General features: G+C 37.5%; 1 protein-coding gene across 1 annotated transcript in view; it reads right to left on the bottom strand.

The window, feature by feature from the left end:
* The window catches only part of LOC149838751 (kinesin-like protein KIN-4A), a 53,829-nt gene that overhangs the window by 12,212 nt on the left and 14,288 nt on the right, over window positions 1-27,329 (bottom strand). The window contains exons 5-16 of the mRNA XM_090007783.1: window positions 16,284-16,471; window positions 16,051-16,175; window positions 15,813-15,849; window positions 14,709-14,800; window positions 14,451-14,561; window positions 14,233-14,346; window positions 13,796-14,000; window positions 13,547-13,674; window positions 12,198-12,296; window positions 12,001-12,114; window positions 11,791-11,907; window positions 11,582-11,662 (exon numbers count right to left, since the gene is read on the bottom strand). Of these exons, the coding sequence (XP_089863909.1) occupies window positions 11,582-11,662; window positions 11,791-11,907; window positions 12,001-12,114; window positions 12,198-12,296; window positions 13,547-13,674; window positions 13,796-14,000; window positions 14,233-14,346; window positions 14,451-14,561; window positions 14,709-14,800; window positions 15,813-15,849; window positions 16,051-16,175; window positions 16,284-16,471 (1,411 nt within the window). The remainder of the gene's footprint in view (window positions 1-11,581; window positions 11,663-11,790; window positions 11,908-12,000; window positions 12,115-12,197; window positions 12,297-13,546; window positions 13,675-13,795; window positions 14,001-14,232; window positions 14,347-14,450; window positions 14,562-14,708; window positions 14,801-15,812; window positions 15,850-16,050; window positions 16,176-16,283; window positions 16,472-27,329) is intronic.

The following is a 27,329-nucleotide window of genomic DNA, read 5'->3' as shown; positions in this document are numbered from 1 at the left end:
GAGATGGTCTGGGTTCACCCAAACCGAGTCTGATCATATGTGGAATGAAACAAAGAGGGTTAGCCCTTTGTCTCAGTCTACTCATAGACCGTCTCGGTCTAGATGAAACCAGACCGAGTCTGGTCAAGATAACGCTCTCTGTCTCGACATGGGTGAGTTAGGATCAGACCGACTCTGTTTAGATCAAACCAAGTCTGGTCTGATGCTCCCGGTTTTGATGGGCAGACCGACTCAGTCTGGGTGAACACAGACTAAGTCCGATCAAATACGAGAGAGAGACAAAGAGGCCTCTCTCTGAGTCTCGGTCTGTGAGGATGCTGGACTGACTTGGTCTGGGTTTGAACCAGACTGAGCTAGCCAAACCCATGGTTTGGTGCAACCTGGATCGGGTCAAGTGGGTTCGAACCTAGATCAAGTCAGGTGGGTCCGAACCTAGACCATCTTGGTTTGGGTGCAGTTCGAACTGCGTAAGGGTTAAAAACATATATATATATATATATATTGTGAGGAAAAACCAAGACAGTAGCTATCTTGGTTCCGTGTTACAAGAAGATGGGTCTAGGTCCAGATCTTTATTTGGAGCAGATCCAGATTATATGATTTGGGTCCAAATCAGATCCAAATCCATACTGGATCAGATTTTGGTCTGTTAGGTACCAAACCCAATTTGAACCGGGTTCGGATCGGTCATATTGAATCTGGATCCAGTATCTATAACAAAGACTGGATCTCTGTTCAATAAGGGATCCAAACTAGAAAATATTATATTTGGATCTAATATAGTTTGGATCTCTATTCAGCTTGTATCTTTCTAATGTTCCATCACTCTTAGTTTTAATTTTGTAAACCCATCTACATCCTCTAGTTTTTTTTAGGTAAGGATTGAATCTCCTAAGTTTTTGTTTTTTTTAAAGCTTTTAATTCACTATTCATAACTTTAACCCACTCTTGATGATTTTTAGCTTCATTATAGGACGATGGTTGTATGTAGGAATAAATGGCCATAAGACATGCTCTATAGTTAGGTTCAAATGATTCATAGGATACGAACCTACTAGGTGCTTTATATATCCTCATAGATCTAACACTAGATTGGTCAATGTCTTGACTTTGGAAATACCTTTCTAATGCACATGGAGAATGGTCCTCAGACGATGAGTATAGACTTTGTATTTCATTATGAGGTTCAACTATATTATTTGGAATATTATTGTTATTTTCATGTGCATCATCTTTGTCATCATTGTCACTCTCATGCATATCATGAATATCATTGTTATCATTCATATTATCATCAACAATATCATTAACACTATCATGTTCTTTAACTAAATCAAACAATAACGAGTACTCACAAGCCACAAGGTTTCTTAGACTCAATTTTATTAAAACCATTTTCTTTTTCAAGAAAAGTCATATTTCTTGAAACATAAAGTTCGTCCATTTCAATATCATAACACCTATATCCTTGTTGGTTTTCGGCATAACCTAGGAAAATATAAAGAACGACTTTGGCAGAAAATTTATCATTTTTGTTAGTAAGGAGTCGGCGTAGCGAGACGCTCCACCAAAATCTGAGGCGAGGCGTAAAGCGCAAGCCTCAAATTTTTTTTTTGAAAACTTAAAAAAAAACTATAAAAATATCTAAAATTACAAATAAATAAAAAATGCTTTATTGATGAAGCAACAACCAACAAGAAATAAAAAATCTCAAATAAATACTGAAAAATATGAGATTAACATGTAAAAGTAACATTAATGCAACAATTCTATTTTCTACTATGTGACCTGCAATACACAGATTTGAAATTCAATCTAATTCTGTTTTCTACTATGTGACATGCAAAATACAAGCAGTAGTCTTTGAGTAAAGAGGCATCAATACAATGGCTTGAAGATGAGTAACATTAAAGCCACAATTAAAATTATAAGAAAATAAGGTGTCAAGCATACTTAGCAAGATAAGAAAACAATAAAAATAATTTAGAAACAACATATAGTAAAAATCAACCACTAATGTTGTTCTTTACCAGTTTTAAGAATAAACATTATGACCAACAGCAAGGTCAAACTAGCAACTCATACATTCACAAATAATCATTATGTTATACCGAGTTTTTAACATAATCAGTAGCTGCCAATACAAACATGCACGCATGCACACACATAGACACACATACACATACATATAAATGTATATACAATGCATGTTGTACAACATAAATTCTATCTATTTCATGTTGTATACCAGCCCAAAATTTAACGCTAAAGGAGAGTAGAACTCAATCGAACTGTAGACTGTTATTTCACACAGAAAAATAACAGAAAAGAAAAATATATACAAATTTCTTTCATATTTAAATGACAGAAAAATAACAGAAAATAAATTTTGTAAATGAAGAGGGGAAGGAGCATTACCTAAATGAAGAAGCTTGTGTGTCCAAGAGAGATACTGTGTGAGAGACGAGAGAGAGAGACTGTGTGTGAGCGATGAGAGAGAGAGAGACTGCGTGTGAGAGATAAGAGAAAGAGAGAGACTGCGTGTGAGAGATGAGAGAGACTTTGTGAGAAAAATATGAGAGAGATAGAGAGAGACTGCGTGAAAACAGATATAGGGTCAGGGGCCCTTTTTTAAACCCTAATTTTTTGTCAAATGAGGCATTTGACCCCTCATTTGACCAAAATTTCAAGGCATAAAGCCCCATCTTGAGGCACGCCTCGCCTTGAGGCGTGCGCTTCAAGGCCTATGAGGCGCATGCCTCAGGGCTTTTACGCCTTATCCTTGCGCCTCAAGGCATAAAGCCCCTCGCCTTGAGGCGAGGCGCGCTTTTTGTGCCTTGAGGCGCGTTTTTAATAACACTGGTAAGGACAAAAAATTGCAACCAAAGATTCACAATCTTTTATAATCAGAAAGAATTTTAAACAAATTTTCTATAGGAGAAATATTTTCGAGAATAGTTGAAGGCATTCTATTAATTAAATAGACTGTCATAAGGGAGGCTTCAGCCAAAAAAAAATTGAAACATTTATTGATATGAGAAGAGTATCAATTGTTTCAATAATGTGCAGGTGTTTTCTTTCAGCTAAACCATTTTGCTATGGGGTATATGAACAAGATTTTTGGTGAATAATTCTATGATGGTCAAGATAATATTTGTAATTATTTGATAAGAATTCTCCTCCAGAATCCGATCTAAGAATTTTAATAGTAGATTTAAATTGATTCTTGGCATAACTATGAAAAATTTTAAAACAATCAAATACTTTAGATTTGAGTCTAAGAAAGTAAATCCATGTGTGTCTACTATAATAATCCATAAATATGACATAATATGATACTCCTCATTTAGACATAATTGGTGTCGATCCCCATACATCTTTACGTATTAACTCAAATGGTTCTTTAGAGACAAAATGATGGTCCAAAAGGTAAAGATTTCATTTTTTCAAGAATACAATATTCACAAACCAAGTCTTTTCTATTACAATTTTCAAGAAAAGGAAACAAATACAACTTTGACATGCTTGGATGTCCTAATCTCATATGTCAATTTTCTATACCTTTCTTTTCAACAAAATTACAAAAAACTTGATTAGATAATTTTAAATTGTCCATGTAGTAGAGAATCTCCTCTTCTATGGCCTCGCCAAATCGGATTCTCGGACCAAAGATCCTGCACCAAGCAACCACTAGATGAAAAAGGCATCCTACATCCATGGTCGACAATTTGTGAAATGAATAGAAGATTTAAATTCAATTTTGGTACTACTCTAATGTTTGGTACATAAAAAATTTGATTATTTTTAGAAGAGTTTTTTAAAAAACCAAAACTTTTGATTTTTAAAGAGGTCCCATCAGTGATTGAAACATAAGAATCATTTGGGTTAATATGACATTTGGATAGTACGAATTCATTAAGATTCATATGGAAGGAAGCAGTAGAATCAAGAATCCAAGAAGTCTTACAGGGTCTACGCATGTAGAAACGGCCGCACCGGAAAGGAAAAATGTTTGATTTTTGAGTAGTGGTTGTAGTGCCTCTACAAGTTGAGCAAGTGTCATTGTTTCAATACTTTTGGAGCTTTCATCTACACCACCTTTCTCGAATGATGGCTCCATAAAAGCCACTCTCTTTTCTTCTCTTTTATCTTTTCACTTCCTCTTTGGGCAAAAAGGCTTGATCTGGTCTGGTTCATTGCCAATGACATGATTTTCTTTTTGGAATCAGTCATTTGCATTCCTCCCAAAGTGAGGAGGATTGTAGAATCTTGTGTGATTTTTGGGTCTTGACATAGCAAGCACTGATTCTTCATCTTTGGTGGATGAGGGTTCCTTCAATCCATTCTCTTTTATAGTTGTTTTTTTAAGAGTTTCAATTATGGAAGGTACACCTCCTCTATGAAGTGTTAAAGAAGACGTGATATGGTTCTGAATTTACATCTGGTCCAGATCCATAGTTTATGTTTTATATTTCTAATTTGCACATGTGCACATATTTATATTTTGTATTTATAATCAGGGACATTATCGTCCATAGTATTTTTATAAAACACTGTATATAAACACAACTTTTCTAGGTCACGATAATGATCTATCTTGTGCAACAACCTCTTGTCTTTCTCTTCTCTTTCTTTGTTGAAGGTTGACATGGCTGGAAATACAAATTTTGACATGGTATCAGAGCTGGTTGAACCGATCCACGCTCACTAAGGTTGGCTTCATATTTCTTCTCTCCCTTCTTTTGTCCATCTCTTTCATTTTCTTCTTTTCTCTTCAGTTTTACGTCATATCTGAATTTCAGATTTAGGCTTTCTCTATATTCTATCATTTTCTCCATTCAGTCTAAGACAAATCTGATCATATCAGATACGATACTGTTTTCTTTTCAGATCTATACTTGAAGATCTGTGATTTCTTAATTTTTTTTAAAACAGATCACGTTAAAACTGATATGTTCTCTCCTGTAATCGTTCTTCTTACTCTAATCAATTTTCTCGTTCTCACAAAACCAGATCACATCAAAACTGATATCTTCTCTCTTCTATTGCCTCATTCGGTCAAATATTCTTTCTTCTAAAATCATTTCGGTTAAACATCATTTTCTTCTAACATCATTTTCATTATTCTCCCTTAATCTCTTCCTTATTTTTCCTTATCCAGACTGTTGTATTGCATTTTGTTTTTTTTTTCACAACAGAAGTTTTGTTTTCTGCATCTCATTGTTGTTGGGTCGATTAATTTTTTTTTACAAAGGACGTCATTTCTTTTGGAACCACATAATCCATTGTTCTGAAATACTGGGCGTCATAAGGACCTGTGTTGTGGTTCTGGTACATAACCAAAACTAATATTAAAAAAAAAGAAGGATACACAGCACAGGATCCATAATCAAAACGCATCGAAAACTTTGCAATCCATAATTGAAAATATGGATTCGTCGTCTACTCATTCTGGTCTTTCCTCTAGCTTTCTGAGTCAACTTGTATCTGAAAAACTCAACCATTCAAATTTCTTGACTTAAAAAAGACAAATAATTCCCTTCATACGAAGCCAAGATCTTTCTGGGCATCTAGATGGATCAACTCCAGCCCCGCTTCAATTTATCACGCAGAAAATACATGATGATAAAGGGGTTATCTCATCTCGGATTATTCAAAATCTTGTCTTCACGGCTTGGATGAAAAGAGACCAAGCACTAGTCGCGTACATCACTTCTACTTTATCACGTGAAATACTGATTGCAATTCCAGATGATTGTTCAACCGCTGAACTATGGAATATGTTGGCTCAAACTTATTCTCAAATATCGGAAGCAAAAGTTTTATATCTCAAGCGAGAATTTCAGTCATTAAAGAAGGGAACTATGTCTGTTATGGAATATTTGAACAAGGTAAAAGGCATCACAGATCAATTGGCTCTTGTTGGATATGCGATCTCAGAGAGATAAGGTGCAACAAGTTTTAAGTGGACTGGGAGCAAACTATCATGTTCTTGTCACGTCCCTCACATGCTTGCCTGTTTTACTCAGTTTTGAAGATTTATGGGCTAAACTTTTACATTATGAGAACAATTTGAAGAACCTTTCTGATGATGATGGTGGGCAACTTGACTCATAAAATGTTTTGGCTACTGGGTTGGTTTATGGACAAGGTCATGGTGAAGGAAATAAGCATCGCAGAGGTAGAGCTCGAGGACGATATGGTGGACAAGGGGAACGCGGATTGCTTCCTACCCCAAACATGCCTCCTAATTCTCATGCAGGAAATCCAAGAAATATTCCCACATGCTTCCTTTGTAATAAAAGGGGGCACATTAAAGTTGACTGTTGGTTCAACCCTCAGAACAAAGGCAAGAATTCTATTATTCAGTCAAAAAGGCAGATTGATGGGAGTAAATCTAGTGGAGATGTGCAACAACTTTTATTGGTAGCTCTTTCAAAGATGACAATAGCATAAAATGACCAGGGAATATGGTATATAGACTCTGGAGTCGCCACCCATGTCACGGGAGATGTAAGTAAACTCTCGAACTTATCTCCTTATTTTGATAACGTCAGTATTGTCACTGGAGATGGAAATCATCATTCCATTTCTCACACTGGGAATGCCATAATACCCTTCTTAAATTCATCTATAAAATTGTCCAATGTTCTACTTGCTCCTAATATAAAAAAGAACATTATTTCTGTTTCCAAACTTGTTGATGATACACATTCTATCGAATTTACTCCCTCTTCTATGTATGTCAAGGACCTTCAAACGAGGGAAACGTCTGTTAAAGGGTAGCGACGAGGAAATATGTATATCTTCAAGGAAGATCCTTTTGTTCGTGTTTCTGTTCCTGTTGTGTTGAAGCCTTCGTTGGAGTCCGATGAATCCTCTTCTAAATGTCTTCTTAGTCTGTCTAAATATAATAATACAAATATTTGGCATGGTCAACTTGGTCACTGTAGTTCCTTTTTTGTTGAAAATCTTGTAAGAGATCATCTTATTTCCTCATCTAGTTTGAGTCCTACTTTTGGTAATGAGAAATGTACAAGTTGTCAATTATGCAAGAGTCATGTTCTTCCTTTCAATTCAATTAATAAAAGAGCTTCAAGACCTTTTGAGATTGTCTACTCTGATGTATGGGGTCCTGCACCTACTTGTTCTCTTTCGGGAAGTCGATACTATGTTGTTTTCATAGATAGTTATTCTCGTTATACCTGGATATACTTTATGAAACATAAATTTGAAGTTCCTTAATTATTCAGAACATTTCATGCCTTTGTCAAAACTCAATTTTCGTCAAATATTATGAATTTTCAGTGTGATGGGGGAGGTGAGTACACTTCAAATGACTTTATTGCTTTTCTTTGAAACAATGGTATAAGTCGCAGAGTTTCCTGCTCGCACACACCACAATATAATGGTATGGCTGAACGGAAACATTGCCACATTGTTGAGAGTGCGATGAGCATGTTGCATGACAGTCATATTCCTATTGAGTTATAGACAGAAGCTTTTCACTTTGCGGTTTATATTATAAATCGATTGCCGATGGTCATTTTAGCCAATAAATCACCTTATTATACTCTTTTTGGACAACACCCAGGTTATGATAATCTACGAGTTTTTGGTTGTGTTTGTTATGTGCATATTGACAAATCATTAAGAAATAAGTTTCAGGATAAAGCTTCTAAGTATAGATTTGTGGGATATGCAGATGATTATAAGGGATATCGTTGCTACGAGCCTCTGTCCAAGCATGTTAAGATCTCCAGAAATGTGGTTTTTGATGAGCAAAATTTTGAAGATGGGCATTCTTTACAAAATACGCGTCATAGTGTCGAAGTTTATTCTCCATGGTTGAATGTTGAGTTGTTTGCTAACATCAATGGAGAGTGTTCATTGGATTGCAGTGTTGCTCCCATGCCTATTATTGAACCAGATGAAACCTCTTGCACAACTCAAATCGAGATTGACAATTTGCCGCCCAAGGAGATTGAGAAGTTTTCAGGACCAGTCTATACGAGAAGAGTAGCAAAAAATATTCCCACCATTACTGATGTGATTATTGATGAACCTAAAAATCATTCCTTCATCAGGAGATCAGAAAGAATTCGACACCCAATTCAGAGATGGGTTAGTTATGATAATTTCACTCTGGATTTTCAGTTATTTCTGTCACAGGTTGAAAAGCAAGATGAACCTACTACCTTCTATCAGGCAGTCAAGTCACACAAGTGGATAGAGGCAATGAATGAAGAAATGAAAGTGTTACATGAATGTCAAACATGGGAAGTTGTTCCCAGACCCAATGATAGAAACATTGTAGGGTCTAAGTGGGTTTATAAGATCAAGTATAAACCTGATGAGAGCATTGAACGACACAAAGCAAGACTTGTTGCACGTGGTTTCACTCAAGAATATGATCAGGATTATGATGAGACTTTTAGTCATGTGGTCAAGATGAGGACAATTCATATCATATTATCTCTAGCCGTCCATCATAAATGGACATTGAGCCAGATGGATGTGAAGAATGCTTTCCTTCATGGGGACCTTAAAGAAGAAGTTTATATGGAACAACCACCTAGATATGCGGAAGGAGATCCTAAGGCGTATGTCTGCAAATTGAAGAGAGCTCTTTATGGTTTAAAACAAGCATCACGGTCCTGGTTTGATAGTTTTTCTCTCAAAGTTCAAAATCTTGGTTTTCGCAGATACACTCTTGATCACTCACTCTTTATCTTCAAAGACAAGCATACAATCACATTCTTATTGATTTATGTAGATGACATACTTATCACGGGCAACTCTTGCAGTCATATCCAGGAAGTCAAGGAATTCTTAAGTCAGAATTTTAAAATGAAGGATCTTGGAGAATTGAGGTACTTTCTTGGAATAGAAGTTGACATGAAAGGCAATGTGTTGACCTTAACACAACATAAATATACCCTTGACTTGTTAAGTAGAGCAGGAATGAAAGATTGCAAGCCTTTAGCTACTCTAAGCATTTTACAACAGAAGTTGAGTTCCCATGATGAAGACTTATATGATAATCCCACCAGATACCGAAGTATAGTCGGGATGCTCCAGTATCTTACCTTCACTAGACCTGACATTGTCTATTTTGTAAATCAAGTGTCTCAATTTATGCATGAACCTCGATCTGGGCACATGGATGCAGTTAAACGGATATTGAGATACTTAAAGGGTACAGTAGGAGATGGACTTGTTTACAAGAGGAATCTTATAGATAATGGGGCTCATAAAATTTGTATATATACCAATGCGGGAGAAGGTCAGTTTCAGGCTATTGTATTTTTCTTGGCAGCAACATTGTGTCTTGGAGTAGTAGAAAACAGAAGGTTGTTGCCAGATCTAGTATTGAGGTTGAATATCGTTCCATGGCAGCGGCCACAGCAGAAGCTACGTGGGTTAGACACTTGCTAACAGAATAGGGAGAATCTATCTCAAGATCATTATTACTGTGTGACAATCAAAGTGCGATAAATATTTCTTTTAATCCCATTCATCATAGTTACACTAAACATATCGAGATAGATCAACATTTTGTTAGGCAAAAGGTTGAAGAGAAAGAAATTGAGCCATACTATATTCGCACTGAAGATCAAATGGCTGATATGTTTACAAAGGGGCTGACCAAATATAATTTTTGGTTCTTAAAAGGCAAGTTGTCCATGATTCAAGATCATGCACAACTTGAGAGAGGCTGTTAAAGAGGACATGATATGGTTCTGGATTTACATCTGGTCCAGATCCATACTTTATGTTTTATATTTCTAATTTGCACATGTGCACATATTTGTATTTTGTATTTATAATCAGGGACATTATCGTCCATAGTATTTTTATAAAACATTGTATATAAACACAACTTTTCTAGGTCACGATAATGACTGATTCTGTGCAGCAACCTCTTGTCTTTCTCTGCTGAAGGTTGACGTGGCTGAAAATACAAATTCTGACATGAAGGAGGGCCGACTTGGTCCCCTCAAGCTCGAGTCTAAGCTTATTAATAAATTGGTAAAAATGCTTCATTTTAATTTGTTTTACACGGATCTCCTTGTCTAGGGGACAATGTCACTTAGGCTCTAAAAGGGCTAACTTGTCCCAAATGAGAGAAATTGCATTGTAATATTCTCTTATGTTCATGTCTCATTGGGTCATGGTTATCACTTTATTTTGGATATTACATACATGGGCTATATCTTTTAAAGAATATATATCTTGGAGATATTTCCAAGCATCACTAGAAAAATCATTTTTTTTTTCAAACTAGAGCACTTATTTATGTTAGCACTATTAATGAGTCACACCCATAATTTTGGAATGACCCATCTTTCACTCTTTCTTTCTCTTCTTGTAATCGGCAATGACTCTAGTCATATCATCTTCTTGAAGCACCACTTCCTTGCCATTGTAGTTTTTTGTAAGCACTATCTTTGACTCTTTCTCAGTACCAAGCACCACGCCAAATAGACCCTTTTTCCAAATTTGATGTTTCACTATGGACGCCCACATCATATAGTTGGTGTTATTGAGTCTCACAGGAATAGTGGCGATGGTTTTTGGTTCCTCATCCATACAAAAGAAAGAAAGAATATATATATATATATATATATATATATATAGAGAGAGAGAGAGAGAGAGAGAGAGAGAGAGAGAGTAGAAGCAGAGTTCTTTTGGACAACACGAGCCCACAATCACATGATCCACAATCTCACGTCCACACGAACAAAAGCTTCACAATAATCACTATTTTGATGGATCTGATACCATGTAATGAATCCTCAAGGATTCAAATATAGAATGCCTACTATAGGCAAAAGCACAAGAACAACCCACAAAGGGTCACTCACAAAGCCAACACAAGAACACAATATTTAAAAAATAATATTTATTTATCAAATATGCATTAAGAAAATGCATAACATCTAATAGGACAAGAGGTCCCTATTTATATACAAACAAGATGGCCAAGAGGATCCATATAGCTGTTGGGAAAGGCCCCAACAGCTAGAAATATAGCTGTTGGAGATTCCCAACAACTATATTCACTAAAAGACAAAACTGAATATAGTTGTTGGAGATTTCCAACAGCTATATTGACTAAAAGACAACTACCTTTTTCAAAAGTGTAAAGGACAGAATAAAAATAAAATAAAAAAGAGGTCAATTCTGCCCCTAAAGAGCAGAACCTATTATATGTACAAAATTACAATTCTGCCCCTAATGGGCAGAGCCCATTACATGTACAAAATTACCACAATACCCCTAGATGGTATTACCTATTACAAAGAATAAAAACATATATATATATATATATATATATATATATATATATATATATATATATATATATATATATATATATAAGATACACATATTCTAACAGTATGCTGATCCAAGGGAGTTGAATTTGATGGGAAATTTTTGCTAACATTGACTTCAACATGATCCTTTATCGTTTATCATGCACATATTAAAAAGGAAGTGCCAGAGAAATAGCTTACCAAGAAAAGTTCAAGCATGATAAACCAACGATACCATGAAAAGACCACCAGAAATTTACCTGCAACAGTTCCTTTTCACGAGAGGCCTTCCATATGCGAAATTGTTCAGCCTCTTGCTTTATTTTGTTTTGCAGTTGGACCTATTTATTGAAAGAATAGATTAACATTGTAGAAAGTCTTCCATGATGTAATAGATAAAAGCTTGAAAGGATAGATGCATCAGAACAAATGTGATTGAGTATTAAAGGCCAAAAAGAATGCACAAAACCTTCTGAGCCTTTATAGATTGTATTTCCTCTTGTAGCCGTCTTGCTGCTTCATCACTTCTTTGCTTCTGCTTTAAAAGATGAACCTGGCTTTCTTGTTTCTTCTTAAGATCTGAAATCTGCACAAGGAGTGTAATCCACTCTAGTTGATAATAGGAATCAAGTCATATACTTTGTACTGAGCAATACAGATAAACTGAGAAGACTAGAACCTGTGCCTCAAGAGATTTTAGCTTTTGCAAATGAATATCCTGCGATTTTTGAGCTGGACCATCTGGATTAGCAGAAAGATTTTCAACTTCAGCCAACAGTCGGTCCCTCTCTTGCTGTTGCAAACAAAGAATACACAAGTAATTAGATCTGAACAAACTGACAAGGAATCTTGTGTAGCTGAAGGTCTACCATCTACCTCTATGGCCCTTTTCTCATCCTCGAGCACCACTAGTTTCTTTCCAAAGTGCTGCTTAAGAGACTCAGTGTCAAACTCACCAATCATTTTCATCTCTGACTGCATAAGTAAAATCAAATTTAAATAAATAGAATATCTGATGCCAAAAATATCCAAAGGGAACAGTTCAAACATTTAGTTCCAGTGATATTCTATTTCTATGCATCAGAAATGCCAAAATATCTAAATGGAATAATTCAAACATTTAGTTTCAGAGATATTCTACTGCTATGCATCAAAGATTTAGATTATCAAGATACTGCACATATCAAAGTGTTTTTTCTCAAATTAAAAATTCTAATAAATATCACAATCTTTGACATCAGCATATCAAAAAGCAAAGTTATGGGTAAAATACACCTGACTAGGAAACAGATAACTAGTACAATGGTCAATGAAAATATGGCATTTTCTAGTATAGAAGTAAATTTGTGCCAAGAAATATTCTTGTTACAATCAATTACTAATGCAAGCTCCTATAGCATGGAAAAGAACGATGGAATATGTGAAGCTTCTTTGATATATACTGCTAGATGATGAGGCCCGTAATGATTTATAGGAGGATAGAATGGATAGATCAGGAAAGTACCAGAAAAATCTGAGAACAGAAGCAGAAGTCTAGAGAAGCCGGCATCATGTAAAAACTAGCCTTATCTAAAGAATTAGATATTTAGATAAGCCAGTGTTAACAGCAAAATTGAAATAGTAATAATGGGGAGACATCTGTATTACTGCAAAAAGGCTTTCAGAGTTGGTTCATGAGTACACAAAAACCATTATATAAATTAGGATAAGGTACCAGAGATCCTAGAAAATGTGTGGAATCAGCTAAAAGAAAAGGAAAAGAACAAAAATCTTCCATCAAAAGCATTGGAGAAAAGAACTAAAGGTAATTTAAAGATTTCCTTGAAGTGGTCATGCCTATACATTAGGACTACTTTTTCCAAGTCTGGGGATGGTGGGGATGGAGAGCTAATATGCATTAATGTATGAAGTATGTGCATCCTGAGTTGGAGAAGAGAGTTGTTCATCATAGTCTCAATGGATAAATTTATAGGTTATTGGACATTTTATCAGTACCCGCGTGAATAGAAAATGAACAATCTTTACTGGGTTTAAGTTGGAAACTTACAACTTTGCATTTACATGAGATGAAATAGTCAATGATTAGAAAAATCATGGAGAAGAATATGCAACACCCAACCTGCGATATTTTATGCAACATAATAGTACAGGTCTCTGTCTCACGACTCCCAAGATTTTATTACCAGAATATGATACATGTTGATTACTATAAATGTGTAATTTACTTGTTTCTGTTCCAAACGTTTGTTCAGTTCATTCAACTCTTTGTCCATGGTATCCTGCAGAAGAGTATGCTCCCATTCTTTTTCTGCTTCTTCATCTACCTCTTTCGAATTATCACCTGCTGAAGGTACTATCACAAGGCAAAAAAAAAAACTATATTAGCCTACAAAAAAAACTACATTAATTAGGAACTTCAGCTGGCATTTTGATGTAAAATAGAATTTAACACAAGGGTGAGTAGATGAAATTACCAGAAGTAAGGACTGTCCTTCGTATTTCCATTGGCATCAAATTGTTAGAATAAGTTTTGTTGGATGATTGAAATGTCTTCAAGGGTGTATCGTGAAATGCATGATGAGACCCAATAGCAAGAGGCTCTGCCATATAGTGATATGACTCCATTCCTTGCAAACCACTCTTCAAACATTCTCCCATTTCAAAACAGCCACCAGTTTTCTGGACAGAAAGATAAAAATTATGCAGATACAATGCCATGTGACACTAAAAAGAGGAAAAGAAAAGAGATTATTTAATCAAAAGCATGATAAAATCACAGAGGGTGCTTTGCATGCATATTCTGCTGTAATTTACATTTTAAGGTGTCAAAATTCTTATCTATTGAATTTTCTTTGATACTCAGAGCCTCAAGTGATAAGGAAACACATCATGAATCCAAAGAAATGTGAACCTGCATATTTCTTGCACCCTGATTTACGGACAGGTATCTGCTCCGATATTCATTTAGTTTCTGACAAAGTTCCACATTGATTGCCTCAAGCCAAGAAATCTTTGCTTTGAGAGCCTAATCAAAACCATCCACAATCCAACAATATAGTAATTACATCAAGAAATTTTCATAAAAACATGATAAGCTGCAAAAAAAAGTGTTATAAGTACACATCATACTTGCACTTCATCTAATGAAGCACCTGCACGAGCAGAAAGTAGCTCTGCCTGCAAATATTCCAGTTGCTGGTGCATCCTTTGCATTTCATTTGATATCGGGTCCCTATTTACCTGCATAATTAAAAAATCCACATGACTCAACATTTAAAGACCCAAAAGAAGAAGGCAATCTATGCTCACAGCATTTAAATGGGTCTTGGACTCTTGGTCTATAAACAAACAGAAAATCCCATGAAAAAGCTGGAATTCAAGTCTTACAATTGGCTTATTTTGAATGTTCCGAGCACGATTTGCATATTTAAGAGTGTTCAGACTTTCCTCTGCGTTAATATCAGCAGGACTAATACAAGCTGCAAAGGCATGTAATTCAATGTAAAATGCACAGGAGAAAAGTAAGTGAAACATTACAGAAAAAGTGCATGATAAACAAAATAATGAACTATCTCTATGGGCATCAAGGACAGATTACACAACTAAGAAGAGGTCACGGTCTCAAGACTTCCATAAAACAGATCATGGGCATATGACATGCCACAGATTCAAGTACCTCTTGCACACATGCAAATGTCAAAGCAGCGATAGACAGATAATACAAATGAATTTTACGAAAACTTTTTGAAGTAGACAATATAGATTTCATTACATCAGATCAGCATTTATTGCTCTCTCTCTCTCTCTCTCTCCTGTTCTCATTTTGTCATGGCAAGAATGACTCGAGGCAATCTCCCATGACTACAAAAAATATGAGGTTGAAAGTTGAAACAAAAATAACTAGTACACTTTGAGCAATTGCATGGAACTTCGACATGCTACAATGGAATTAAAAAGGCATCATTACTTTGCTTTTTATCTAATAGATATCTACATGTAGCATGATAGGCAAGCTGAATGAAGCTCAGCCTGGAGAGGAGTGGGAGATCATACACCATTTCTTTCAAGCTATGGTACTGGAACACACATTTCCGTCAGTGTACCGGTGTTGACACGGGGGTGGGTACCAGACACGCCATTTTGTGTGTCCTATACATTTTTAGTTTATAACTTTATATTTTCAGTATATAATATATATTTTAGATATAACATATATTTAGATTATATTCAGTTTATTTTAAATTTATTTTGTATTTATGTGATATTTAATACACACACACGCACATATATATATATATATATATATATAGCCATGTCCCCATACCCACATTTTTTTGGAATTGTCATGTCGTACCCTCGGTACCCGTACCCGTACCCGTACCCGTACCCGTACCCGTACCCGTACCCGTACCCAGGTGACATAGCTTTCAAGGTTCTGCAGAGGGAAAGATTTAAATCATTCTTAAAAAGGGTAGGTTTACCAGGCTTTACCTATCATAACAGTTCTGCTGTTTCCACCAAGGGAATCCTGCAAGGATGTCAAAAATGAATGAGGTTGAGAAAAGAAAAAGAAAATGATGTTTTCCTTTGTGTCAGTACAACTATAAACAACTGCAGCAAGATAACCCTAATCCATATAAAACACGCTATGAAAATTGAATAACTTGAATTTGTTGATGCTGGACTACAATAAAGCAAAACTTATCTACTAAGGGAAATCTGATCAAACCTGCAAGAGACGAGTAAGTTTGCTGTCCCTGTAAGGAACATGTGAGCCTTCTTTCCGCTTTTTCTCATCTCCAAGTGCACTTATGACATTTCCAAGTGCAAGAAGCCCTCTATTGATGTGAACACCTGAAATAAAAAAGAAAAGAAAAGAAAAAAGGAACTTTGTGAAGCTTCTGATCCTACAAGGCTGCATGAGTCCTTGCATGCCTAAGTTTTAACTGAGCAGAGGCTTACCCTCCTTGAAACGAAGGCCATCAGACCCCGTCCTTTTAGCACGTTCTGAGCCAGCAAGATCCACCAAGTGAAACTTTGCGCAAAGATAATCTTCACAACTATGATCTCCTGGCAGGTTTTCCCCAGAATTAGGAAGATCTACTCTAGAAATCTGCTCCATTGTGATTGTGAAAATGGCATGTGAACGACTGTTACAAACAGGACAGCAAAATAATGGGAAAAAAACATAAACAACATAGGCAGAAAATTGAAAGGACAGACAATAGCGCTTCTCCGTCTTTAAATTTAAATATTGTTGCCTTTTGAGAATTAGGAAACTCAGATATCTGTGAAGATAAGTGCAAAGATGTCCATCTCTGTGCTTATTGTCATTACAGCATGTTTATATCTCCAGCATTTGGGTAACTAAGCCTACTGGAAATAGAAGACCAAGATATGTAGAAAATTAAGTGTATAAATAGACAAAAATTATAAGAAATAATAAAATATTATATTTGAGGAGAGGAGACAGACAAGAAAATGAAAAAAGAAAAATGAGCTGTTGAATGCATAGAAAAGGTTGACTACTGCATATAAACAAGGAGACAGGAGATTAGGATGAGCATGACAAAACACATGGGAAAAACATCAAAGATAATTTGGTGTCATCATGAAATACATGACAACAAATTAGGCATGATATATTTGATGCATCTCCTTAAACCTAATGTGTAACGCCCCAAAAATTTTAACCTTATTATAGTTCAAATATTAAAATTTTGAAACAATTTTTTTTTTATAAGTATAAGTAAATCAGATCTTATAATGCAGAAATGATTTTTAAAAACGATTAAGACTTTGGGCGCGGTTACACTAAAGATAACAATCAAATCAAAATGTACGGGATATACACATTTCAAACCACGTACAATATAAGACTGAAATATGAAGATTTTAATTTCATTTCAAATCAGAGTATGAAAAAATACTTCAGTCTCTACATGATCAAGTACTTAAAACGAAAAGATCATGAATACCAAGATCGCAAGGTAAGAGTGGACCCTCGAGGATGCAGCTCGACCAGCCCTTCGCTCCAACTACTCATTATACTTTACCTGCATTACCTGTCCCCCATAAAACGGGGTCAGACTCGCTAAAGTCTGGTAAAGCAACCCAAACTCAAATTAAAAAAAAACATATCAAGCATTTAAAGGTAAAGATATATTATTCACGATAAAAGTCATATGCATTTTTCACCACATGAATCAATATATCACCTTAGATATAATTGTGTAAGGGTTGGTCAAAATCTCATTGACCATCCTACCGTACATCATACACATATATTTCTCAAGCAAACAAGACATACAAGTTCAAAACAATTTATAACATTCGCATGCTTTCTTCTATACAAGAATAAATGAGTCCATTATATGACAAAACAATATATATAACATTTACAGTATGCATCGAACACGACTTATACATGTCTATAGTAGTTATATGTGCACCATGTATCAAATTTATATAACATACAAAGCAACATAGTATGCGCAAACCAAAGTATGATGACACACATTGCGTACATATTATACATTCATAAGTGCACAAGCATTCAAACCAGAGTTACCAGTCGAGGAAGCGGGAGCGGGAAGCGATACGGGAAGCGGGAGCGGGAAGCGAGGCACTTTAAAAAATTTAGGAAGCGGGGAAGCGTGGGACCACTTAGAAGAAAATTCTGAACCGTCTCGGAAACGACCTAGGAAGCGAACCGGAAGCGAGGGGAAGCGAAAAAATGGAAAAAATGGGGAAGCGAGGGGGAAGCGAGGGGGAAGCGTGGGGGAAGCGTGGGGGAAGCGCGCTTCCCATTTATGGGAAGCGCGTTTCCCATAAAAGGGGGACGCACTTCCCATAAAAGGGAAGCGCGCTTCCCAAAAAAGGGGGACGCTTCCCCTCACGCTTCGGAAGCGCGACATTTCGCGCTTCCGAAGCGCGCTTCGGGGAAGCGCGCTTCCCCTTTTGCCTAGGCGCTTCCGGTAACTCTGATTCAAACCCACACACAGGTGTACCTGCAGCAAACACACTCCATATTCCGCTAATTACAATCATGACAAGCATGGTCTCCGAACTACAATAACAAGAGTCCTAGATATCCACAACTAAGTGAAGTGTGCGACTATAATTTGTATTTGCAATTCATTTAGATATTCAGTGCAACATCATGTTTACACAATTAGTGTTTAAACATGTTCTCTATAAGTTCAGTTAAGGTATCTTACCTTAATAATGTGAAGAACAATGAATCGAAACTCAAAAGACCGAGGAGTTTTGAAGTCCGCAAAGACCGCTACCAAAGTAATACAACGAACCCTTCGTGTGCAATCGCAAATGTCAAAAACTCAAAAAATGTCAATTATAACAAGATTAGCCAAAAATAGCAAATTACCCTATAAATCATTACCAATAGCCAAATAACACACAAATACACTCCAATAATTTACAAACTCCATCAAAATATATATATATATATATATATATAAATAGTGATTTATAGCCCAAAATAGTTCTATAAATGCAAATTATACCCTGATTGACTTGAATGAACAAATGAATATGTAATAAATAAAATTCAAAAGCTAGAAACACATTTCTAATTTGAAGATAAAAAAACAAGTTCTTTATTTATTAATAATCCTTAAAAATTACGGGGTTTACATAATGTGTTCCATATTTTTTGTCTGAAATTGGACAGGCCAGAGAAGGAACATCATCATGCATTTTATGAGCATATTCGTCATTAGAATGGATAAGGCAAATGAACTAAAGCAATGGTTAATTAGAATGAATGATGCCATGATGGATAGGAACAAAGAGCTAGATTTGTATTAGTATGTTGGATGTGTGCGTGTGTTTGTGTATGTGTCATGAGTAGGGGTGGGCAATGGGCCTGGTGGCCTGGTGTGCCAAGCTGTAAAACCTATATATTTTGAGAGTTATAAATAAATAAAAAGGAAATCTTGTTGATCGAGTTGAAAATCCTTTTATAGGTTTTAAATTCCAATTATTGATGACATAGATGTTCATTTGCTCAATTCTGGCTGAATAAGGGTATAATTGGCAATTATAGAATTATTTCAGGCAATTAACCATTCAATATATTTAATTATAATGAAATATATGTATTTGATGGTGTTTGTGAATTATCAGAATGATTCTGCAGTGTTTTGAGGTTAACTAGATGTATTTAGTTATCACACTTGAGTTATATGTCATAGGAGTATTTTGGTCAGAAATAATTAAGAGGGTATTTTATTTTAATATAAGGGTTACTTCAGTATTGTTGAAACAATTATTTAACGAGATTAAAGGTTAACACAAAATGAGTCTTTATTTAGTTAGTGGTGACTTAATTAGGTTTGGACACATTGGGAAGACCCAACCTAGTGTGGGTCTATTACGTATGAATTTTAAATAGTTTAAGGAACTTTTATTTGTTCGTTGTTCGTGAGTTCCTGGATGTCTTTCCCAAGGACTTGCAGGGTTTGCCACCACATAGAGAGATTGAGTTCTCTATCGAGCTAGTGTTTGGTACGACACCAGTTTCTCGAGCTCCGCATCACATGGCACCTGCGAAGTTAGTAGAATTGAAGAAGCAATTGCAGGAGCTTCTTGACAAAGGTTTTATTAGGCCGAGTGTGTCTCCCTGGGGTGAATTGGTCCTCTTTGTCAAGAAGAAGGACAGTTCAATGTGATTTTGTATCGACTACCGTATGCTAAACCAAGTGACGGTGAAGAACAAGTACTCGTTGCATAGGATCAATGATTTGTTCAATCAGCTAAGGAAAGCAAAGGTGTTCTCGAAGATCGACCTTCGTTCTAGGTACCATCAGTTGAGAATCAAGACAGAGGATATTTCGAAGACGGCATTCAAGTCCCGATATGGGCATTATGAGTTTCTGGTGATGTAATTTGGACTCAACAATGCCCTTACAACGTTAATGGACCTGATAAATCAGGTTTTTAGTTTATGGCTAGATTCGTTTGTCATCATGTTTATCGATGTCATTCTTATCTATTCAGAGAGTTTAGAAGAGCACCGAGAGCATCTAAGGATCGTGTTACAAATACTGAGAGAACATCAACTCTATGCTAAGTTCTTAAAGTGCGAGTTCTAGATTGATAGGATGATGTTTCTCGGTCACGTGATATCCGAGAGGGGCGTAGAAGTTGATCCAGCCAAGGTAGAGGCCGTTTTGTCATGGGAGCAACTGAAGACGGTAACTGGCATCAGGAGTTTCTTGGGATTAGCAGGCTACTACCGTTGATTTATTCAAGACTTCTCGCGTATAGCTGCCCCTATGACTCGACTGTTGCAGAAAAGAGTGAAGTTCGAGTGGTCATCATGTGAGGACAATTTCTAGGAGCTGAAGAAAAGGTTGACCACGACACCCATTTTGACTTTGCCTTTCGAGATGGGTGGTTTCGTTGTGTACAGCGATGCTTCGGGGACTAGACTGGGTTGTGTCCTCATGCAGCACAAAAATGTCATAGAGTATGTTTCTAGGCAGCTGAAGGTGCATGAAAAGAATTACCCCACGCATGACTTGGAGTTGGTGGCAGTGGTTTTCGCATTGAAGATCTAGCGCCACTACCCTTATGGGGAATAATTTAAGGTTATGACAGATCACAAGAGTCTCAAGTACATATTCAGGCAACATGATCTGAATTTGAAGCAACATAGGTGGTTAGAGTTCCTGAAGGACTACGATTTCTCCATCGCTTACCATCCTGGTAAGGTGAATGTAGTGGCAAATGCGCTTAGTAGAAAGGCGTCGTTCATAGTAGCTAGCATGATTAGATACAGTTGGGATCTGGTCGAGGAGTTTGTCAGATGACAGCCGTTTGCGGATGACTCCGAACGCATCATTTGTGCGGAGATGCAGGCAAGACCAGAGATCATAGATCGGATCGAAGAGCTTTAGTCAGCCGATACAGATTTTGAGAATTTATGTGAGAGTGCCCAAAATCCAGAGGCGCAGTTTCGCCAAGAGGACATAACCATCATGTTCGGAGACAGATGGTGGGTTCTGAAAGCATTGCAGGAGGAGATGATGGGTGAAGCTCACAGGTCTAGATATTTCGTCTACCCTGGTTCCACCAAGATGTTTAAAGATCTTCAAAGGACTTACTGGTGGAATGGGATAAAGCAGACATTGCGAAGTTCGTGTCCCGGTGTCTTACCTGTCAGCAGGTGAAAATCGAACACCAGAGACCTGGTGGACTTCTGCAGCCACTTGAGATCCTAGAGTGGAAGTGGGATGACATCTCGATGGACTTCATAGTAGGGTTGCCTAAGACCCAACGACAGCGAGATGCCATTTGGGTAATAGTGGATTGTTTGACGAAGAGTGCCCATTTTCTCCCGATTAGAATAAGTCAAAGTTTGGAGAGTTTGGTTGATCTCTATGTGGATGAGATTTTAAAACCTTCTTCCTCCCGTGCGCTGCTCTCCCCTTCCCTGCTTGACTGAAGAAGGAAACCCCTTTGGGGTTTCCCGAATCGTGCCTTTAAAAGCACGCAAGGGTGAGGGAGGATCTCTCACCTGTGTGCTCTTCCTCCTCCACTCTCTCTGTCTCCCTGTCTTTCTCCCTCTCCCCCATATTTTCTCGGCTGGCTGTCGACGACCTTCCAGTTGCCGACGACCTCGCCTGACGCCCTGCCTCCTCCTGCGACTCTCTTCCCATGGCCTCGCTTCCCGGTGACCACCGATCGTCAGCGACACCTCCCTCAAACCCTCCTGTTAGCAGCCAACGATTTTCGTACACTCCCGTTTGCGGCAGAGGTTCGGTGTTCGGCAACATCCCCTTCAAGCAACAGTTGCAGCCCCCAAGCGCTGGTTTGAGGTATGGGTCTTCTCTTTTGAAAATAGATGAGAAATAGAACTCCGATTCAATTTTATGCTTTTTTTATGGATGGAATCCAAGGGAAAAGCATTTTCATGGTGGATTCCTCTACGAAGCATGGGGGATGACCCATGGATCGTCCCCATGGCTGGTTTCCTGCGTTTTATCATCATTTAAAAAAAAACTTTGGTTCTGATGCTGTTGGGCTCCAGCCGATCCACGCACGACTGAGCCTATTAGACAGTCAGCCCCAGCCGACTGGGTCGGCTGGGTGGTTCTGCTGCACGACAGACTCAGACGATTGGGTCGGCTGGGTCATGTCCTAAAAAAAAGAAAAAAATAATAAAGATAGAATATATAAAAATAAATATCGTTTATCTTGGTGGTTGTTCAGTCCTGATGGCACAAAGGCCCGGACTAGGGCCTATGCATGGGCTGTCAGGCCCAACTGATAGGGTTGGCTGGGCTGACTCGGCCAACCCGGTTTGTGAATGACCTTCCTGGCCCAGTCCGGCCCTTGAGCAGGATTCAGACGGGCCTGGCAGAGTCGATCAGACCCGAACCAGCTCAGTGGGGCCTGCTGGAAGTCCCAGCTGACGGGGTCGGCTGGGCGCAACTTCTTATATATATATATATATATATAAGGGAATATATGCGTGATCAGGTGCGAGTTTCGTATCCTGCAACAAAAAGAAAAAAAATATAAAAATTCTTGCATATGCTGGGCACGCTGTGATGCTCATTCAACAAAAGAAAAAAAAAAGAGACAGGGTATTTAATAGTATGTTGATGCTGAAGCTTAGACAAAATGTGCATTGCTATGTAGAATCGATTTAGACTTGCTTGTTGATATGTGATGCAAAATTTATTTGGACTTGCATATTGCTCTATATATGCAGAATGAAATGAGCATAATCATTGAATTATCTAGATTCTATGATTGGCATGATTATGCATAGTCGATGGGAATATGCATTTATGTGAATATGTACATGTGGTGAATTCATGCATTGATAGGTGCATGCAAGCTGTTGACATCATGCAATTTACATGAATATGCATCGTCAAAGGGAAACATACATTGACCTGAACACACATACGATGAATACATGAAATTGACATGCTTATGCGAAGTGAATGGAAGCATAGATTTGCCTTGAATGGATGTATTACATGAAAGCTTGCACATGTCATTAATATATGAACTGAATGTAAACATGCTCCTAAATATCCTTGCTTCATATACATAGCTGAAAACTGTACTTATGAATGTGCATCTAGAAAGCATGTAAATTATGGCATGTTATGGTTTTTGCTTAGGGTGCATCGATGATTGTAATGAATCATCGTGGGACTGGTGGGCCTTGAGCTATGGTTTGCTCTTCCTTTATGTATTTTAAATGCATCGCAAAAATCACATTTTATTTTTATTGCACTATATTGCACTGTTCTATGTGTTTTCACGAGCGAGAGTCCCGTGATGGTTCTCGTAGGGGTAGATGCGAGCTTTTGCCCTTACTTCTGCATGCTGAATTGCAAAACTTAATAATTGATATTTAATAAAAAAGATAATGAAAAAGAATAATGTAATGTAAGATCTGAGATCTCCCATCGAAAGAATAAGCATCTTAAAGATTCAGTTTTGGGGGTCCACGAGGATACAAAAACTTCGTGTGCTTTACTTTGACCCCTGAACCCGATATTAAGGTTCTTTCTCCTAGCCACGGTTTTAGAAAGAGTCCGCCACTTTACCTGTGGGTGGTGTGTTCGACATAGTTGTTATTTTGGTATAGCAAGAAAGTGACACTTGTGGGCGTGGAGTGTCCCTGACATTAGATGTGGAGGTCTAATGTTCTGAAGGTGATTCGGTCGAGGACTAAGTTTGAAACCCAATAATAAAATACAACTTGTGTGTTAAGCTACCCTAGGAACCTAACTTGATCTCGGAGATTTTACCCGTGTGGTGTATCCGCGGGCAACGATAATTAAAAAGAGAAACTTAAATTGCATGCATTTAATAGGGCATGCATATGGAAAGAAAAGCTTTAATGAAAGATAATAAAGTGTTTATGCATTGCTCATAAATCATGCATATTCCTGTTATGCATTAGATCATGCATATTTACTTATTCCCTTAATTGTTACATGTTGGTGGATGCATGACGTTTTAATTTCTAATGCATGTTAAATATTTTGCTTACTTAAATGGTAATTCTTGTTATTGATTAATGTTCTTTCATGCTTAATAAATGCTCCATATTGCATGAATGCTTGCCTGAATGATGTAATTGTCATAATTGCATTCCTTTGAATTATTGTATGAAATCGTATTTGTGTTCTTTATGCTCATTTGTTTTCATTAGAGGGATCTGTACACAGAATTCTTCGAATTTCTGACCCCCTCTTTCTGTGGTTTTTCGCAAACGTAGGAGATTAGTGAAGCGACTGGCTTCTGGAGAAGTTACGGGTGTCACACACTTGTTAGACAGATCAAAGTTGGACAGTGTGGCTCAATCTTCCTTTATTTCCTTTTTTTGTTTCATTCAGTAGTTATTGCACTCTGAATATTTCATTTATACAATTGTCTCTAGACTTATTACTTATTATTTCAATAAAGGTTTGGTTTCGTATGGATGATAATTGTAAGCTCTATTGTGGTTGGTTGTTTTATCCAATTGGGAGTGAAACTGTAAAGGCCCCGAGTTTTGAGGGATGTTTCTGCAATGATGCATTTTTTGGGGGATGTATACATATAAGTTATATATGTACATTCTTTAACTCAAGGATGCAGTTTCACGATCCTTGTCCTTTTTATCTTTTCAACACTTTACTTTTTGTTATCGCCGCGCTTTATATGCCTAGGCTTGATTTTCTGCCTTTTAACTCAAGGACACAGTTTCGCGATCCTTGTCCTGTTTACCTTTCAGCATTTTACTTTTTTGTTGCCCCGCGCTTTATGCGCCTTGGCTGTTTACTTTTTAGCACTTTACTTTTCTTTCGCCCCGCGCTTTATGCGCCTTGGCTGTTTACTTTTGAGCACTTTACTTTTCTGTCGCCCCGCGCTTTATGCGCCTTGGCTGTTTACTTTTGAGCACTTTACTTTTCTGTCGCCCCGCGCTTTATACGCCTTGGCTGTTTACTTTTCAGCACTTTACTTTTCTGTCGCCCCATGCTTTATGCTTAGCTGTTTACTTTTCAGCACTTTACTTTCTATCGCCTCGTGCTTTATGCGCCTTGGCTATTTACTTTACAACACTTTACTTTCTGTTGCCCCGCGCTTTACGCACCTTGGCCTCGTTCTTGACTTGCTTGTTTACGCTTTTACTGCTTTAATTCTTGCTCGCACCGTATAAATTGCGGTTGTACCATTTGCCTCTGTTGTTCAGGTTGTTCTTGAGAATGCTGATATGTTTGAGTTTGTTTTGGGTGCCTCATTGTGGCCCTTGGCTATCATCGTAGTCGCATCCCTTGGTGATGATGTTGTGTGATACTACGATGAGTAGCACGAGGTGGATAAACCTCATAGTATGCAATAAAGCATAATCGTGAACATTCACTAAATAATAATCATGCGCCTTCACAAGCAAGATGCTCGAGTAGGTCGAATATACCAGGGCATATAGAACAAGGCGATGATAAAGAAAAACCCCTCGTCGTACTTGTTCGAGATGGTTCATCAAGAGTGAGGATGGATGGTACAAAAACTCTGATGGACAGGCCAATAATGGCTATTTTGAGCAAAGGTTTGGTTGTTCCCAGTCATCGGAGGTAGGGAACATGGAGGCTACCATAAGTATCCTAGGTGGTAGTCGCCCGACACTTCTGCAGAAGTTGGATTCATCCTTAGGCCCTGTTTGCCTTTAGGGACTTACTCTCTTGGCCACTGGTCGTCCCCTTAAGAGCGGACTGAGTCAGTCAATCGGGATATAATAAAATACATAGCATAATGGACCCCCGAATCGATCTCGATTGTTTTTACGTTTCATACATTGTGCATACCCACAATGGCTAGTTAATAATCAGAACAAAATATGACATGCTCACAGTATTATTAGATTGGCACCTTGGTGATGTCACAATAGTTCTTTGTTCTTGAGCTTGACTGCATGTTTTACCTTGCTACTGGTTTGCTACTTGCGATAGTTAAAAAGTATGCATGGTTAGTCCCTGTTTGCCTTTAGGGACTTACTCTCTTGGCCACTGGTCGTCCCCTTAAGAGCGGACTGAGTCAGTCAATCGGGGTATAATAAAATACATAGCATAATGGACCCCCGAATCGATCTCGATTGTTTTTACGTTTCATACATTGTGCATACCCACAATGGCTAGTTAATAATCAGAACAAAATATGACATGCTCACAGTATTATTAGATTGGCACCTTGGTGATGTCACAATAGTTCTTTGTTCTTGAGCTTGACTGCATGTTTTACCTTGCTACTGGTTTGCTACTTGCGATAGTTAAAAAGTATGCATGGTTAGTCATATTGCAACTGCTTCCAGTTAGATTTGTTATCATTGTAATATTAGCCTGGTTGTACTCATGATGATACTTATGATAGATTTGCTACAGTTTTGGTTATTCTCTTGCTTTCTGCCTATTGCACCAGTTTCTATCATAAGGTTCTATCTGCTCAGTTATGAGCATGCTTTAGATTAGTTGTTGTTCTCCTTGTTCTTTTTGCGCACCTACTAGTTTTTATAAGACTGACCCCATTTTTTGGGTGTAGGTGATAGGTAGACTCTCCTCACAGGTGGCGGTGCAATGCTACATGATCAAAGCCTCACCTTTCTTGTCAGCGTTCTGGCTACTTCACTTCGGGTTTTGTACTCTTGTTGTTAGGGGTAGATGACCCCACTGTTCTGTACAGACTAAACCTTTTTACCGATAAAATCTTTTCTATCTTTTTGTTCACTGCTTGGCTTACTTAAAAAATGGGTTTTTGTTGGATCTTTTGGCTAACATGCTCAGAAGAATCGACTTGTGCTTTTATTGAAAATCTCTGGTATCACTAAAAATCTTAGTTGTAAACTCTGACTTTCGAAGGGAATTTCATTCAAATCTTCTTGTCTCAAGTTGAACTTTTGGGGCGTTACAACTTTACTTGTGTAGGAGAATGTCTGGTCTGTGCATCGACATCTCTCCACACGTTGTTGCTTTCTGC

Source organism: Nuphar pumila, chromosome 5, assembly GCF_984573655.1.
Source record: "Nuphar pumila chromosome 5, dmNupPumi1.hap1.1, whole genome shotgun sequence".
Lineage (NCBI taxonomy): Eukaryota > Viridiplantae > Streptophyta > Magnoliopsida > Nymphaeales > Nymphaeaceae > Nuphar > Nuphar pumila.
Note: the sequence above shows the minus strand (reverse complement) of the source record. Positions and strands in the feature narration are given on the sequence as shown.